Source organism: Lutjanus erythropterus, chromosome 9 (genome assembly GCF_056507025.1).
Source record: "Lutjanus erythropterus isolate fLutEry1 chromosome 9, fLutEry1.hap2, whole genome shotgun sequence".
NCBI classification, from domain to species: Eukaryota; Metazoa; Chordata; class Actinopteri; order Lutjaniformes; family Lutjanidae; genus Lutjanus; species Lutjanus erythropterus.
The window spans coordinates 27,954,351-27,972,263 of NC_139325.1; the positions used below are offsets into that span (position 1 = coordinate 27,954,351).

General features: G+C 39.0%; 2 protein-coding genes across 4 annotated transcripts; one reads left to right on the forward strand and one right to left on the reverse strand.

The window, feature by feature from the left end:
• Positions 1 to 967: 967 nt before the first annotated feature.
• On the reverse strand, positions 968 to 8,971 carry LOC146321746 (sialic acid-binding Ig-like lectin 5). 3 transcript variants are annotated; one of them, XM_084727012.1, is made up of 8 exons: positions 8,795 to 8,971; positions 6,931 to 7,332; positions 4,624 to 4,935; positions 4,284 to 4,547; positions 3,555 to 3,827; positions 2,402 to 2,504; positions 2,157 to 2,322; positions 968 to 1,387 (listed from the first exon to the last, which is right to left on the reverse strand). In XM_084727012.1, the coding sequence occupies exons 1-8, from the start codon at positions 8,829 to 8,831 to the stop codon at positions 1,232 to 1,234; spliced, it is 1,713 nt and encodes a 570-aa protein (XP_084583138.1). In that variant the 5' UTR covers positions 8,832 to 8,971; the 3' UTR covers positions 968 to 1,231. The 3 variants fall into 3 exon arrangements, with proteins under 3 accessions (XP_084583138.1, XP_084583136.1, XP_084583135.1); XM_084727010.1 differs by having other exon boundaries at positions 6,931 to 7,335; XM_084727009.1 differs by lacking the exon at positions 8,795 to 8,971 and having other exon boundaries at positions 6,931 to 8,127.
• An 883-nt stretch (positions 8,972 to 9,854) lies between these two features.
• On the forward strand, positions 9,855 to 16,960 carry LOC146321747 (NLR family CARD domain-containing protein 3-like). Its single transcript, XM_084727005.1, has 8 exons — positions 9,855 to 10,242; positions 10,445 to 10,786; positions 11,670 to 11,747; positions 11,884 to 11,934; positions 12,018 to 13,827; positions 15,061 to 15,147; positions 16,119 to 16,286; positions 16,415 to 16,960. The coding sequence occupies exons 2-8, from the start codon at positions 10,459 to 10,461 to the stop codon at positions 16,737 to 16,739; spliced, it is 2,847 nt and encodes a 948-aa protein (XP_084583131.1). The 5' UTR covers positions 9,855 to 10,242; positions 10,445 to 10,458; the 3' UTR covers positions 16,740 to 16,960.
• The last annotated feature ends 953 nt before the right edge of the window (positions 16,961 to 17,913 follow it).

The window sequence follows — 17,913 nt, forward strand, 5'->3', positions numbered from 1 at the left end:
GTCCTGTTCTCAAACAGGTGATGACTTTTTCTTTCTCTGGGCTCCTGCTCCACTAATGTCTACAATATTTTTAAATAGTGTAAAGCAGCCCTTCCAAAACTTAACAATGCCACGGCCCAGTTTGAAATCTGAAAAAATATCAAGAATAACACGTATTTTAAATCCCATGACTTTGTTTTATTAGTTTTGATTACATTTTCACAATTAACCATTCATATTTTATAGTCACTAATTTAATTTACAGGACTTACAAAACCTTTACGGAACCTTTCAAAGAGTTTTTTAGTTTATTTTTATGACCTCTCACAGCCAGTGTTGGGCAATAATGCATTACTCAGTAATATATTACTGTAATATATGTGGTTCCCAGACTGGAAGGGATGCTGAGCCCCTGTAAAGGGAGAGATATGGAGTGAAGAAAAGTTAAATGAATGATTTATGTGGGGAAATAGAGAAACAAGAGTTTGCTGATGCTGTCATGCTGACCTTTATTTCACAAAAAAATCATCTTGAATCCTTCTCTTTTTTAATCAGTTGGTTGCATAATTATTGTTAATGATTGATCATAATTGTCAGCTTGGGGGGCATGAACTTTTTTCAGCTTCTGAAAATGTTTTGGAACCACTGAAGCAATGTAAGGGATTATAATTTCCAAAACAATATTTATATTACAGTTACTAATCCAAGTAACTCTAAGTAACTGAGTTACTTTTTGACCTGGGTGACATGATGACATGTACTTTCGGCAGGTCAGGGCAAACTACATTACAGATTTTCCTTTAGTCTTTCTCGGACCACAAGAACTTAAAACGATGCCCGAGGATCACTTGGTGTCAGACATGCTGCAGCTGCTGTCACAAATGCAATTGGACGAGCCGACTAGTGACGCTTAATCAAATCTGGGGGTCTGTGCTTGTGTGAGCTGTAGAATAGACACAAGGTGAAATGATCAAAAACTTCTTCTATCAAACCTTTTCATCTTTTATTTAAAAAAAAGAGCACAGAGGTAGGTAACAGGCCAAGACACAGAAATTATTCAATATAGAGATCATAAGAGAGAGAGACCACCACAAGTGATTCAAATGATTTCATGGTTGTGAAATATTGGTGACAGGCTGCAGTAGATACACTATATACAATATATACAATAACCAAAAACTACAGTATGACAGTGAATCTTAAGTCTGAGCTTAATGTAGCAGGTAAACCATGTTAGTTCTCACCACCGAGCTCAGAGGATTTCTAAGTAGATGGCCGTCTCTTCATCGCCCACAGCTGCAGTCTGTACCTCTCTTGTGCCCCTGACTCCCAAACCCACCCCTCTGTCTATTCCTCCAGATTCTCCTCCTCTTCTTCTCTCCCCACCTCTTCTGCCTATTGGATGCATCTGAAAGACAGAGGGACAGATGCTGCTTATCCAAATAAACTTGTTTTCATATGTCAGGATATTTTTGGTGTACTGGAAAATATCATTAAAAAGAAGTTTAAAAAAAGATGCTGCTAATCCAATTTGGGAGTTAGAGATTTCGAGGTTTACACTGGGTTGCACCACCAAAGATTAATTTAATATAAAAATTTGTTCTAATCAGAGTCTAGCAAAACTAGGTTTGAACTTAAACAGTCCAGACAGACTTGTGCTCTGTTGCACAAGTAAACACTAATTTCAGTTCCGTGAATCTCAGTTTATGGATGCAAGCCTAACTTAAATAGAGTTTCATGTAAGATGCTGGCTTACAAAATAAATAATAAATAAATAAAAATGAGTGCTGGCAGGACATTGTTTGCTAGCTTGCTAAAACGAAATGTTATATCATTTGCTAGCTAGTTTGCTTTGCTAGCTTTTTTTTAGTGTTTGCTAGCTTGAAAAACATATTGTTTGCTAGCTGGCTAAAAACAAAAAACCCTACAAAAATACACTGTTTACTAGCTAGCTAAAAATGCAGCTATTTTAAAAGTTAAACCTCCTTTTTAACTGGAGTTTTGGTGCAACAGAATTAAATTTTAAGAGAGGTTTAGATTTAATCTTTCTTCATTTTAGGCTACTTTAAAAGTTTGCTGCAACACAAATTAAGGTTTAGAAATGTATTCTTGTTGGTGAAAGCCAGCCTTAAAGATTTTTGCCTATGCAATGTTACTAAGGACATCACCAAAAATACCTGCTTAGTGTGGACAAAAAGTGGCGTGCAGTTCTGGTATACAAGTTGGTAGCTGCCGTTGGTGTAGATGTGCGTTACTTCTGTGCAGTTAATGTAGAGAGGCATGTGGTCCTGATAAATGCTCAATCCACCAGGGTACACGGCTGGGCGTCTCCTCAGGACATGTCTGAGAGGAGCAGAACAGGTCTGTTAACCTCACAATGAGCAAGTGTGACAAATTTAAGTGGCGGATTTGCCTCACGTACTTTCCGGCTCTCTTTCGGCAGCAGTAGAAGAGGAGAGACAGAAGGAATATGAGCAGGCAGACGGCCACAGCAGGTATCACCAACCACAACAAAGGTGCTGCGTCTGAATGTAGAGAAAAAAGAGAAGTGATGGATCAGCATACCTTTAAAGCTATAATATTACAAGGACACTGAACAAGAAGGAAGGGTCATTACATCATTAACCAACTTTCTTTGCTCTGCTTGGTGCCAGACTTTGATGCCAGTTCTACTGAAGCTTAGGGTGTCATGATTCTCCAAATCCACGACTTCATTCTGTCTGGACTTTTGGGGAACCCTGTGGACAAACGCAGTCGTGCTTCCACTGTAATAACCACAAAATATGACATCGAAAACAAATCTTTCTGAATAAAAATCTCCTCCTGCTTCTTTTTAATTAGCTAACATACAACTCACTATGACTTTGGCTGGGAAAACCCTCCTGACCCAGGAATTAAGAATAACCATATAGAAATAGCTGATCTTCTAGTGGATGGTCTTGTTTGTGTAATTCATAACCAGTTGAAAAAGTAGTAGTAGTAGTAGTAGTAGTAGTAGTCGTAGTAGTAGTAGTAGTAGTAGTCAGCTGAATTTGCCCTGGTGAGCATTTTAATTTGACTCACCATGTCTACGTTCATCTTTGGATATCAGTCAGTATGTATGTTCTTTCATTTGTTAAAGGCATTTCTTCATCAAAGGTCATACAGTGTACATATCTTGGGTTTTAGTGTGTTTTCCATGCATCTCCCATAAGATTCAATGGAACTGGCACCAAACAAAGCATGGCTGGAATAACATGGATTACATTTAACTTGAGCCCTTTCAGATATATTGCTTGTCACTCTCGCTGATGTAATGGCTTCTCTTAGATGTTCCATAATAATCTATGAAAGCTTACAGACTGAGCACTGCAATACGAAGAAATGTACAACTGCAGCAGCAGCAAAAAAAGCAGATTTCAGTAAGGGTAGAACAACATAAAGATTTCTCTCTTTTCTTTCCTAATTCATTCCTGAGCTGCAGGCATGTTGCACAGATGTTTCAACAGCAGTCCTACATCAGAGCGAGGAAAAAAGAAAAACAAGGGGCAGAGCTGTTGTCTTTGTTAGTGTGGAAAATCGTGCTTTGAACGCACCTTCTCCTCCCTGCAGCAACATCAGAGAGTCATTTCCCAGTGCGTTGAAAGCAAAGCAGATCACCGTCTGAGGGTTGCCCATGCGGCCCCTCAGAGTAGCCGTGAGCGTACCGCGCTCAGATGTAACAGACACGTTGTAATCATGAGGTGGAACGGTCCCGTTCACGCTCCAGGTGACTGCTGGTTTGGGGTTGGAGTCGACAGAACAGCGGCACAGCAACTCCAGCTCCTCTATAACACAGGTGGAGGAGGGTCTGAGGATGACTGGTTTGTCTGTAGAGTAGAAACAGATGATATTTAGACTTTTTCTTCAACTTATTTCTGCAGGTTTCAACAAGTTAAATTTTTAAGACCATTATAAATGTAGTTTGTAGTCAGGACATATTTCACATACATACTGGCAAAAATAGTATGGTGGATATTGATTTCATGTTGGTTTTGTTTTGTAGTATTTTGCAGTGTGATCAATACAAAATTTTCCCTACAAGAGTAAAAACTGAAGTTAATACAACTGTAAAAAAAAATTTAAAACGTAACATTCACTTCTAATCTAATCATTTCTGACCACACTCATTCAGTTAGAAGTGAAACTTTTAATAAAAAACAGCAATGAACGTTGCTTTTTAGCCCGGTGTTACTGTTAATCTGACAGCCTTGAATACATGCAGGAACGGCTTGTTGTTAAAAGTCCAAATGTGTGTCTGTGGACATTGGAGGTGGGAAGATTACATTGTATGTTCAGTGATGTGGGCCGGGACTCTCCTCGACCAATCAGGTTCTGTGCTGAGCAGCGGACCCTCATGTCTCGGGTCACGTTGAACACCCGGATTGTGTGTATGCGCTGGTGAAGGTGCACCGTGCGGCCATGCTGACTGTAGGACCAGCGGTACTCAGTCGCCGGCGGGTCTGCTTTACACGAGCACACCAACAAGGCACTGCCCCCCTCCTGCACCATCGCGGACTGGACCTGAACCACTACATCTTTCGGTGAAACTGTAGAGCACAAAAAAAAGGTTTTAGTCTGAATAGAGCAAAGAAACGCAAAGATACTCGTCAAAACTCTGCTCACATGTCACATGCAGATCCTTCGACGTGACCAGCGCTGTGGCTCCTGGGTAGCTGACTTCACATCTGAGCCTGGGTTTCACCTTGTGTGACACAGTGAAGGACAGAGAGGCCAGTAACATCCGTCTGTGGGGGCCTGGGTGGAGTGTCTGCACCTCCACAGGCTCAGTGCTGTTCAGCTGGACTCCTCTCTCCCAGCTCCACTGCAGGGCCGGAGGTCTGGAGGGGCAGTGGTAGCTGACGGAGCAGTTCAGAGTGACCAGCTGTCCCTCTGTGGCCGACAACGTGCCGCTGATGACGGGAGCCTCAGGGGTGTCTGTCAGGGAGGAAAGTCCATCATTTACTTAAAAAAAAAATACTGCTGAAGATCTTTTCTTATTCGACAAAAGCACAGTGAAGAATCTCCTACAAAGGACATACTTTTTGTCCCTGATTTCCATATTTATGTAGGTATAGGAACTATTTAATTGTATCTTATATTGTCTTTTACCTTTTCATTTTATCTTTCTCCATTTTCTGTATGTTGTTTGCTCTTTGTTTTCTTTCTTTTTTGGAACAAAATATAAAATGTAGTTGTTGACTGTTATTGCCCAGTCAATATAAAAAGTGTTTGTTGATTTATTTATTTATTGCCATGTTTGGCATGATGGTGAACAGGATAAAATATCAACATGCCATACATTTCTGCACTTTGCCCCTCAATATGCAATAAAAATGAAAGCTGTTAAAGAGGGCTAAAAACTTGTCTCTTAACTTTAGCCTTTCACTAGCATTGACTATCCTGATACAGGTCTGAGACTGTGTTTTAGACTTTGGTTCACGCTTCTGCACTCCTTCTGCATTTCTTTTAAAATGCTGCATTTTTCTTGATTTTATGCATTCAATATACTCTATTTTTAGCTTTAATTTCATCTTTTATTCAGTGGGTTTTATCCACATGAAGATGCATTTATGTGTTCTATCCTCATTTTATCTCATTTTGCTGGTGAATTTTTTTAGATTTACATTAATTATGGTATTCTATTCCTTTTTTCGTGTCTATTCTATGTATTTTTACATGAAGCAATTGGTGCATGTAATTTCTTTGTTGTAAAGCACTTAGCTCTGCATTTCTTGTATAAAAGGTGCTACACAAATGGAATTTGTTATTATTATTATAAAAATTAGGCAGATGCCATTAGCAGTGTGTCAGTAGCTCTTTAAAACCGTATGGCAGAGACAAAGTATGATCTTTTCCTAAACCAAGCCAAGTAGTTTTGTGGCCTAAACCAATGAAAACTGCAACTGAAAACTGAAAATAATCATTTTAAAAAAGAAAAAAAGAAAAGTTCTACACAGGATTCAAACATGGTTTCTTGTGTTTGACCCTTTCATCTACCACAACCTCCTGTGTACATGAACTTTGTTGCTCTTTGTAGCATAACTAGAGAGTCTGTGTATAAATTTTCAAATAGCTGATATGTGATTAATCTCACAAGGGTGCAAACTGACATTCTGTAACGGGAATGCAAAAACATTATTGACAAGAACTTTCATCTCAGCTTTTATGGGGTTTTGGCTCGTTTTATTCAATTAATCATGCATTAATGACTGTTCTCTGATGTGAGTTTGTTTTTCTCCCCTTTGTTTTAGTCCTGCAATCGATTGGTTATCAGTTACTGAATTGATCACACACTATTTTGATTATTGATTTGAGAGTTTTCATTTTTACAAGCAAGATCAAAGTTCTTTGATTTCAGCTTCTTCACTGTGAACATTTTCCGGTTTCTTTGGGCCTCTATGACAGTACTGAATGTCTTTGGGTTGTGGACAAGACGGGACATTTGAGGACATCATCTTGGGCTTCTGGAAACACCGATGGACATTTTTCACCATTTTCGCACACTTTGTGGACTGAACGACTTATCAACTAATCAAGAACATAACTGACAGATTAATTGACAATGAAAATAATCACTAATTGCAGCCCTACTTTTGTTTTTGTTTCTTTTTGTTTTGTGTCAATGCAGCAATTTTATGTAAAATTTTATGGAATATTATGAAAAAACAATAACTGTGAAAATGGGCTGCATGATATGGTAAAAAAAATGTTACAATTATTTTGGCTGAACCTGAACCTATGATTTGCAGTTAGTCATATTGTAATTTCGATGATAATATTGGTCACTGTAATCTCTAATACTGTATGTCTGCAATGATAATTTTCCAACTTCTGCAGTCTGGATACGGTTACATTATGTTTTTAAACATCTAAAAGACCAACTGCTCTTATGAGAGAAGAAAGAGGCAGCACAGTAACTCCACCACTCACCCATAACATCCAGATTGAAGCTCTTTGGCTTCCCCCAAAGTAAGTCATCACCTCTCTTCAGAGCGATCTCAAACATCCGTGAGTCATCCTGGCTGATCCTCTCGATCTTCACTGAACAGTCTCCATCTGCAATGCGCCCAAAGAGGGACGTCCGGCCTCGGAAATCCCTGCTCGCTTGATCTCTGTCCTCGCTGTTAAAAGCGGTGCTGCGGAGAGGAAATAAGTGGCCGCCACCTCTGAACCTCAGCCTGACGTCCACCCTCTCCTTCCTCCCTCTAAAAGGATGAGTAGCAGGTGGTGTGAAAGAGCAGGGAATCACCACACAGGAGCCTGCGAGAGCTTGGACGCGGTCAGGGACTGTGGGCACAGGAGAGACAGCCTGGACCCCTGTCCACAAGGCTGCTGCTGTAACAGAAGACAGAAAATCATTTATCAATAATACTATCAAAACTATCCAGATAGAGTTCTGTCTCATACTTGTGATTAATCCCTTAGTTGTCAACTCTTAAATTGATCACCAACTATTTTGATAATTGATTAATTGTTTTGAGTAATTAAAACATCCCTGTTATCTTATTTTAACATGTCAAATGTGAATATTTTCTGGTTTCTTTAGTCGTCTCTGATAGTAAACTGAATATCTTTGGCTTGTGGTTAGAAGAGGACATTTGAGGATGTCCCCTTGAGCTGACAGTGGTTCGCATTTTCAACATTTTTATATGACTTTTTTTTTTTTGACAAACAACTAATCAATTAATTGAGAAAAAGATACACAGATGAATCAATAATGAAAGTGAAAGTTAGTTGTGGCCCTAACTGTGAAGTTTTATGTGCTTTTAATGTTATCTTGACCTCTATGAAACTTGAATTTCATTCAACTGTGCAAAATCTACACCTCATTCATCATTTTTTACTGTGCAATTTGTTCAATACTTCATATGTATAATGGTGTACACTCAACTGATGAGTCTGTTTACTGTTTATATTTTATTGCATACAATGTTTTAATATTTTTAAATATATTTCCTCTTGTTTATATTGCTCCTTTATTTTTTATAGTTCCTGGTGTTCAGATTGTTCCTATTTTATATTTCCTATTGTTTATATTCCTATTTTTAACATGTCCACATGTTTATATTGCTCTTATATTTTATATTTCCTCTTGTTTACTTAAACATTTATTGTGGTTTTTTTTTATCTATGCTCTATTTTGCTATCCAATTTGCTGCTGTAACACTGCAAATTTCTATTTTGTAGGACTAATAAACGACATGATGTCTTGTCCAAAGATAATTTCATGAAGAATAAATTTGATATGAGGTTAGAACGTCTGTATTTCGCTGGACTGTCTGCAAACACATACAGTAATATGACCCAGCAAGATTTTGCAACAGATGTATATTTAGAAAAGGGAAGAGGGCATCTGCACTTTTGGCTCTGGAAAATCTACTATACTTCAGTGTTTTTTACTTCAGTGGATATGAGGTAGTACATATTTTAAAAATTACAATTATCTTGATTATTTTAGGAAACATTTGCAGACGTATTTTCATCATCAACTTCATGGACAAAATAAATTTGCATTATTAGCATTCTGTTGCTTATTAAAGCAACAGAAACAATCCTATCTGTGAATATAATCTGCCAGTACAGAACATTCTGCAGGCAACATTCACAAAAAAAAAAACAAAAAAACAAAACAACAATTTCTGTCTTACAGTAATAAATTAAGATAATAGTGATACTGGGGATGGCAATTCTTAATTTAATAATGTGAACATGGTTGAATAATTAATTAAATTGAAATCCATACAGAAATCTGAAGCTAATGCAATTTAAAGATCAAAAAGATTAAATTACTCACCAAAAATCAGAGGACACACGAGAAAGACAGTGTCCATGACTGCAACCCTGCTCTGCCAGCACAGACAGAGGGAAGGATGAGCAGAGGAGCAAAGAAGGGGAAGTTGGGTTGTTTCATTGTTCTCCTGGTACTATGACCTCACTTCCAAAATCTTCACCATCATCTGTCCTTTTCACATTAATTTCCTAGATAACTCAAAGTGTAGTTTTATAATTAACAACCATGCATTTATAACTTATTAAATTATTATTATATTTAAATACTTCCAAAGATTCAAATACCCGTTCACGTGGTGCAACTAGGAATTGTTTGCAAGGGAAAGAAAGACCTCAGCAAGTATCTGTAAGACAACACATGACAATGGATGAGTCACTCTCATGCTGTTGGCCATTTCCTCAAAGGCTGCAACAACTAAATGTGTTCATTTCTGATTCCCTATGTCTACACAGACCATGCTAATTAAACCTCTTAAAACTGATAAAAATACCACAGAAAGTTGATTAAATCAGATTAATGATTAACGTTTCTGCTTTAGACTGATTTATAGCTGTTCTGTCGACAATAAATATCTGTCTGTCGGTAAGTAGGTCATCACGGTTGGAAAAGGTTGGAAGCAAAGGCAATAAGTGCCACACTGCAACTTTTGTTCTTCAACAAGAGACTGTTTAGACAGCTGGTCAGTCACTTTACGGATGAATACATAAAAAATTAGAGCTATATGGCTTATACATCTTGATATACACATTTTCTCAAAAATAAGTACTGTAAACTCTCAGATACATCAGCAACAATATCATAAAATCTTTGACCAAATGCCTCGATATCGATATTGTGACAATATTGTTGGCATGGCAAATTGTGCTTTTACATAATATTAATACAGTAAGATTTTTGATAAATAATCATCAAGAATGTGGATATGGTGATTAAGCAGGTAAAGACAAATAACAGCTAGAACAGCAACAACAGTAGAAAAATGACAATTACAATCTTTACTGTAATTTAGTCTTTAAAACTAGGAAAATATTTATACAATATCACAATATAATGATATCCAAAATCTAAGAAGATACCTAGTCTCATTACAATATTGATATAATTTCTCCCAGTGCTACTAAAAATATAATAGTCAGTTTCATTTTTCATCATTGCATTATTTTTTGAAGTTGCACCATGTTATGAAAATGCACAGTTTGATTTTTTCCATGGCATGTTTTTGCAAGATCAAACAAAGCCGGTTAATCAGTGGCACGGACAAAGACTTGCACTCTTTGAACTATGGACCCTTTGGAAAGTTGTTTGAATTGCTACCGAAGTCACTGCACTCCACCTCCACACACCTTAAGACAGAACACAAACAGCTTTCCTGCCAACACTCATGACTGTAATGGCTAAACCAGACGAGAGGGAAGGTGACACAGAACATACTCATACTGTATTTCTTTAAGGTAAGCATTTTAATCAACGAGCATGGTAGTATTTGTGTAGAATTCCTTGTTTTTTCATACTGTAGTTTTCTGGATGTAAGTATGAGAACTGTAAAGCCCACAGAGTTAAGTTACACTGAACTGTGCTCTTATGAGAGACCATTAATTTACAGTTTATTAGTAGCGTGACATCTTGTAGTGTCTATTTCATTCCTCCCGACAGTAATTTCTGAAGCCATGACCTCAGCTCAGCAACTGCTGCGGTCTCAGAGAGACTTGCTGCTGAATTGGACTCGTGACCACCCAGCACCTTTGCTGCGTTGGCTGCGTGATGCTGAGGTACTTTCCTCTGCCCACTACCTGTCTCTGCTGGAGAAGTCACCTTCCAACGCCGTGGCCCAGGCTCTGGAGACGGTGTGTGCCACTGAGGACAGCAGCAAAGAGTTCCTGCAGGTGCTGAGGGAGGTGCAGGATTATTACTGCAGGGATCTGCAGCTCTGGGTGGAGAGACACTGCAGGAACAATGCTACCAGTCGGCCAGTGCCTGAACCAGTGAAAGTTGAAGGTGAGGTTGCTTTAATACACTGCTAATGATTGGTTAAATAAGTATTTATATAAACGGGTGCATTTTAAGTTAATGTGAATAATATTTTTCAAGACCCTGCAGTACAAACTAAAAGACTGAACCTGAGGATATTAATTTTTACTTCCTGAGTAAGAAAGGTGTGAGAAAATTATTAACTGAGTACAATCACCTGTGATGTCTCGCCAAGTAATTTCTGCTGACTTTGCTGACTGGCTATGAAGGATTGTGCTGACATAAACATAATTTAGCTCAGCTATGATATGTTTTACCCATCTGATATGGCTCTATGGATGGCAATGTCTGTCAGTCCACCACTTTGATTCAGTCTGAAATATTTCACCTACTAAAGGATGAATTTACATAATTTTCTTTACCCAGTGATTAGAGGATGGTGAAGGGATTTTGTTGATCTCCTGACTCTTCCTCTAGCCCCACCAGCATGTTGACATATTTTGTTTTGGATGAAATATCTTGACAACTGTTGGGTGGTTTGCGGTGTAATGTTGTTATAATGACTTTGATGATCCCATGGATCTAACATGAACATCAGGTCAAAATGATTGTTCAAATCTCTGGTTCTTCATCAAATAAGTTTACTTATATGCGCAGTAGTGTTTCGCCCACTGGACCCACCCATGAGGTCCCGCTCGGCCCATAGACTTACATGTTGCCAACAGTTTGACGGTCTCTTTTATAATACTGGCTTATGGTGAAAATACTTTCGGGGCCGCAGGGTAGTTTTTCACTGCAATACAGTGAGTGGCCACTGGGCCAAACTGAAAGCAAGGCTAAGCAGCAACACCATATTCAGGCTCTCCAATATACATTCATGTGTTCACTCTGAATCCTGTGATACCCACAGAGAAGAAGCCGAAAGGCCCCATTGCTAAACTGTTCAAAGGAAAGAGCAAGGGATTTACCCTGACTGCTGAGGTTAAAGGTATGGATTATTATTTTATTAAAAATTAAATTAATAATATATATTCCCAATGTTCTTTCTTTCTAGTGATAGAAAATACTTGACTTGTTCCCATGTTTTGAAAATGTAATCAACTGAAATTATCTTCATTATGCAGCTCAAGCAGAACCGAAACCTAGCAGGAGTGTAAAGCTGGCCAACATCCGGGGTATGTGAACTAAAGAGGATAAAATATTTATATTACAGAAAACTAAAGGCTAATATATTTCATCTTTTTGTTTTCAATTGCAGTTCCCATTTCTGCCCATAAAACAACCCTACTGAAACGTACAGAACAACTAAGGTGTTACTCAGAGGGCGAGGGAGTGGCTTCAAACTCAGCTTCTCACATCGAAATTCGCTACACTGACCTTTTTGTGACAGAAGATGATGACTTAGTTGACAGCAGCCAACATGAGTACTTCGACCTGGCGAGCAGACGAGCTCGCATCTATGTCCATCAGGCTTGCCAGCGCATCCGGCCGTGCCACCTGTTGAGCCCCCAAGAAACATCAGGAAGACCCCCCAAAAGGGTTAAAGTGAAGGGCATAGCTGGTATCGGAAAGAGCATCGCAGTGCAGAGATTAGTCTACGAGTGGGCGATTGGGAAGAACATGCGTGAGTTCACCTGCGTTTTTGACCTGCGTTTCAGAGAGCTCAATCTGATTGAAGCACCACTGAGCTTATTGGAGCTGCTTGAAGAACGGTTCCGGTACCTGAAGGCAGCTCTACCTGATCTTTTCACCACACCAAGCTCTTTGCTCTTCATCCTGGATGGATTAGATGAGTTCAAATTCCCCCTGGACTGGAACAGTCCTGACAAAAACATTGACGTTGGCTCGAGAGTGCCAGTGTCAGAGCTGATGGTGGCTTTGATCAAGGGAAGCCTTCTCCCAGAGGCATCAGTCATTCTCACCACAAGACCATCTACTGAAGCTCCTAAGCGTTTCTTCCAGAGATGTTGTGTGGTGCTAGGCTTTGAGGAGGACCAGGTGAAGGAATATACCACCAAGTTCTACAAAGATATTAAAGTTGCTGAAAAAGTCTACGATTACATCTTGAACAATGACAACCTGTTCGTGCTGTCTTTCATCCCTCTTTATTGCTACATCATCTGTACAGCTATGGCTGAGTTCTTCTCCTCAGAAAATCAAGGTGCTGATGACCCAAAGTCTCTGGAGCTGAGCCCTCCCAGAACAGTCAGCGAGGTCTACTTCTGCTACCTGTTTACAGCAGTCAAGCACCATGCACTGAAGGGGAGTGCAGACAGAAGCTCCCCTAGATCTGAGGTTCTCTCACTGGCAAAGCAACAACTGACAAACCTGGGAAAACTGGCTTATGAAAGCCTCCTGCAGAAAAAGATCATGTTCAACAGAGCGGATCTGGAGAACTACGGTGTTACACCTGCTGAGGTCCAGAGCACCTTTCTCTGTCACATCCTCCAGCCTCTCAAAGAGGAAACAGTGGAGATGTTTTCGTTCTTCCACTTGACCGTCCAAGAACATCTGGCTGCCCTCTACTGCGCAATCAATCTTTTCAGCCAGGAAGACATCATCCAAGCACTGGACTTCTGGTGCTTTGGGCAACATCCACCGTCCTCCACTGCTGCACCCCTGCAAAACACAGACCTCAACATGGACAAGCTGGAGAGCCTCCAGATGTTCACACGCTTCTTCATGGGAATGCTCCGAGCTCGGCTGGGCGGTCAGCTGGATGGTCTTGTTCTTTCCCCCCTGGAGCAAGGCGATGCCATCCCAGCCAGGCTCGGTGTGTGGTTCCAAGACCAGTTTAAGGGCAGGAAGCTTGAGAACCAGGCAGCCCTGAATCTTCTCCACTGCCTGATGGAGTTCCACATGAAGGAAACTACCAGCATGGCAGCTCCTGAGATCAAAAAGCTCAACTTGTTTAAAATGAAGCTGAGTGTTGTGGACTGTGCAGCCATGCACTATGTGCTGCAGTTCTCTCCACACAAGCTGCAGGAGCTCAACTTAGGCTACTCCAACATCGGAAACAGAGGACTAAACAGACTGGGACCAATCCTACATCGCTGTGAATCTCTCTAGTGAGTAACTCTTTTTAATTAACCTGTCATATGGATAAGAAATACCATTTGAATACCGGGCAATGAAAACAAGCCTGGGTTCAAATATCCTGGCAGGCCATTGCCTCTCTTTGTGGAGTTTGCATCGTCTCCTTGTGTCCTGATGCTTGAAAATGTCTAGTCTAATTCTAACTCAGTGATAAACTGGCATAACCTGCCTCTTGACAAATGCATGCTGGGAAATTCTGGGGAAGTTTGGCAGATGGATGGTAAAAAAAAAACAAAAAAACACTGGGCCTCATGCATGAAGCTGTTTATGAACAAATATTCTTTTATTCTTGTTCGTATCCACAATTCATTTTTATGTTGTTAGTACACTGATTTTTCTTAGGTAATAGAAAATTTTATAAGTGGTCAAGACTCTTACCAAGATAAGAGAAAAACATCGTCTTTTCACAGTCCACTAATTGTCCAATGCAAGTGAATGTTTAACAAGCTAATATTTAAAAATGTATAATATTTATAATAATAGTGATTATTATTTAAATATATTTATGTTATAATTAAAATGTCTATAGTTAGATAATTAACTGTTAACAGTGAAATGTGTCATATTTTACAATTCTTCCCAACAACTAATTTCTGCTTCACAAATTTGCTGCTTTTATGTATTTTAAATTCAATATTTTAGGGGTTTTTAGACTGTTGGTCTGACTAAACAAGTCATTTGAAGATAGCATAATGTAATAAAAAGTTATCAGACAAGTCAAAAACATAACTTCATTTATAATTTAATAAATAATTGTTTGTTACATACTTAAAAAAAAATATTTTCCTTTACCACCAACAATAGTAAAAAGGAAACGATAGTAAGTCTAAATATATTCTCTTACTTCAGTTATTACGTGGTTCTCTGCTGACACAGCATCTCAATATATGGTTCTTGTTCCTGCTGAAGTTCTCCTTCGTACAGCCTTTTGTCTCCCCAGTTCTTGGACATGTGCCAGAGTGTTTGCACACAACACCTGCTCTTATTCAGTGTTTTTGGGGTGTTTCCTCTGCTAATAATAAACAATTGGTCATGCCTTTGCAGGAGTAAATTAGGGTGGTTAAGAATAATTTGATGCATCTGGAGCTGACCTCTAATATTTTTTCTCTCAACAGAAAACTGAGAGAAAATATAAGAGACAATTTAAGAGAATGTTGCTGCATGAGGCCCACTGTCAACCTAATGTGTTTCTGTTCTCTTTCCAGTTTGAGATACAACTGCCTGGATAAACAAGCAGCTATTTTAGAATCTGCAGTCCTGAAATCCAATGAATGCCAAGTGAAAAAGCTGTTGTAAGTCATGAAAGGGGTCATCATAACAACACAGCACAATACTCATTAAGGGTTTTACGTGAAGGGAGGTGCAGTCAAGCAGTCATAAAATGCACAAATTGGAAAATAAAGTGCTTGAGGGGACATATTAAGCATTTGGAAAGTCATTGTCATTATCAAAACATATTAACAAGAGTTGATCAAAGTTAGGTCCAACGGTTACACCTCAACGGTTTCTGCAGTGTTCACCAAATTAAATTTAGGACTTATAGAGAACTTTTTAATACCACATGGAATGCAATTTAATGAAGTTTTTATTGTCATACCAGTCAAAGAGTGACAGAAAATCAGTAAGGATGATAATACCTGCAATTTTCATTAAGAGTATTACCATTTATATTACATTTTAGTCAGCAGGTCCCAGCTGCACATGACATAATTCATGGTAAATCTGCACCATATGGTAAAAAAAAGTTATATTGCAATTAAATTGTGATTGCGGTGATTAATGGGAATTATCATTTTTCCATCACAATTTTCATTTTTGCAGAAAAAAACTCAAAACTGTGATGATGTAATACATGTCTCTACCAACATGTTTTCTTTCATCTGAAGAACCAGATTTTCAGGCCAGGCATGTATGCAGCACTAGAGTATTTCATTATAAATACTGTGATTTTTCTCTGGTTCTGTGATTTGAATACTGCACTTGCCCATTTTGCAGTTTCTATAATATTGGGATTAATTGTGGGGCCCTAATTTGTAATAATAATTTAACATGACTTACTCCCAGATAGGTCACAGAACGTTAATGGATGCATTAGCCAATTAAAGTAAAAAGTAAAAAAGGACTGAAAAGCCTCTTGCACACTTTTTAAAAGTTTTTAAGACCTGCTTATACCCTGACCCCTCCAGCTCCAAGCCCTTAAAGTCATCAGACACTATATTATATGTGTTTTACTGCAACACAATTCTTTTATTCATGTATGCAGTATGTGTGGCAATAACCTGGGTCCAGAGGGGGTTTTGGAGCTCTGGAACGCTCTGGAGCACAATACCACTGTGGAGGAGCTCTATCTGGACATCACCGGCATCACAGAGCGAGGAACCGAAAACATTGTGAACTGCCTCAGCAAAAACACCTCTCTGAAGACGCTGACGTAAGATTTAAACACTCCAGCTTCTGCTGAGCGTTCTTAATGTCATATTGTATGAAAACACTGCCGTCTTAATGCCTTGTCATCATGAAAAACAGTAACTTTTCCTTGGTTATTTCCTCCTTCATCAGCATTGTTGGGAACAACATCGGAGAGGTGGGGAGGAAGAGGTTAAGGGAGCTGGAGCAGTGTCGACCAGGACTCCGGATTATTGCAAACTTTGTGGATGATCTTGGATTACTTCAGGCCTACCTGGACTGGGTGGAAGAGATCCGGGCAGACAGAGACCAGATGGACTCAGTGAAGAATGCAGACGCCCTGCAGTCTGTGCTGAAGGGACTCCAGGTGGCAGGAGAACAGATGGAGACAGGAAAGAATGCAGAGAAAGCCAAGGAGCTCCAGACAGAGATTGAGAAGTTGCTAAAGTCTTCCACAAATCTGATTGGAGGCAGATAAGGAAGGTTAGGGCTCCATCTGAAGTGACAGATACTTTCACAGCATCCGTCATGAATCGAACAACATTCTGAATTCAACCTGTAAAAGTCAAATTCATTTTAATCCTAATCTTCTGCTTGGAGTTGTGTAGACCCTGGCCCTCTTTAAAGGCATAATCTGCAACATTTTCCTAAAGAAAATAATGTGTAAACTCATGTGACATAATCCCTTTCAGACATCACTTCTGTATCTGCAGAAACACTGCCCTCTGCCTGTATTTCCTTGTTCTTTCTCATTGTTTTGATGTGCTCTGGATGTTTCACCAACCCAAAACATTGATACGTGACATCCTGATGTGCTTGGATAAATTCTACTCTACATTTAACAACTCAAAAAACAGACTCAGCATTGCTTTATCAGCTTGATTCTTGTTTTTGTTTGTTTACAAACATGATTTTGAAGTGATGATGTGTTGAAGAGGCTACAGAAAATCATACATCTGTTCTGTCTGTGATCTCAGAGACCCCAGCTTCTGCTCTTACTGTACACCTCTCCTGCTCAAAGCTTTGATATGATTCGTTTATCACAATTTTTTACTTTATGCAACACAATTCTTCATTTAGTTAAGTATGTGGGCAAAAACCTGGGACCAGCATGCCTCAGTGATTGGCGTTGAGAGTACTATAAATGCAACACAACACGTCCCTAATCCCAGATAAATCCATTTAGATTTCTGTTGTAATTGGAGTTTTTAAGAGTTTGAGCTGCAGATGTGAGACCTGTCTGGAGTTTAAAGGGACAGTTCACCCCAAAATCAAAAATACATATTTTTCCTCTGGCCTGTATTGCTATTTATTCAGCTATATCCCATATCCCATTTTATTGGAGAGAGGGCAGACATCCCTACGGCTGATATCTCCAAAACTTATCAACTCACACCAAAAATATCTTGATTATTTTTGATTTTGGGGATGAACTGACCCACGTTGGATAACATACCATACATTTTCAGTATATGTGTATGACTTTTTGATAAACAAATGGAATATATTTGCTCATATCAAGTCAATTTAACTTTTAAAACATGAGCTGTTCCCTTATTTGGTCTAATAATAATGCATATTTATTTTGTCATCTTTATCAAATGTGCAGGCCCTGTTTGTGGCAAAGGGAAGAATTACCACTTCAAAACTTG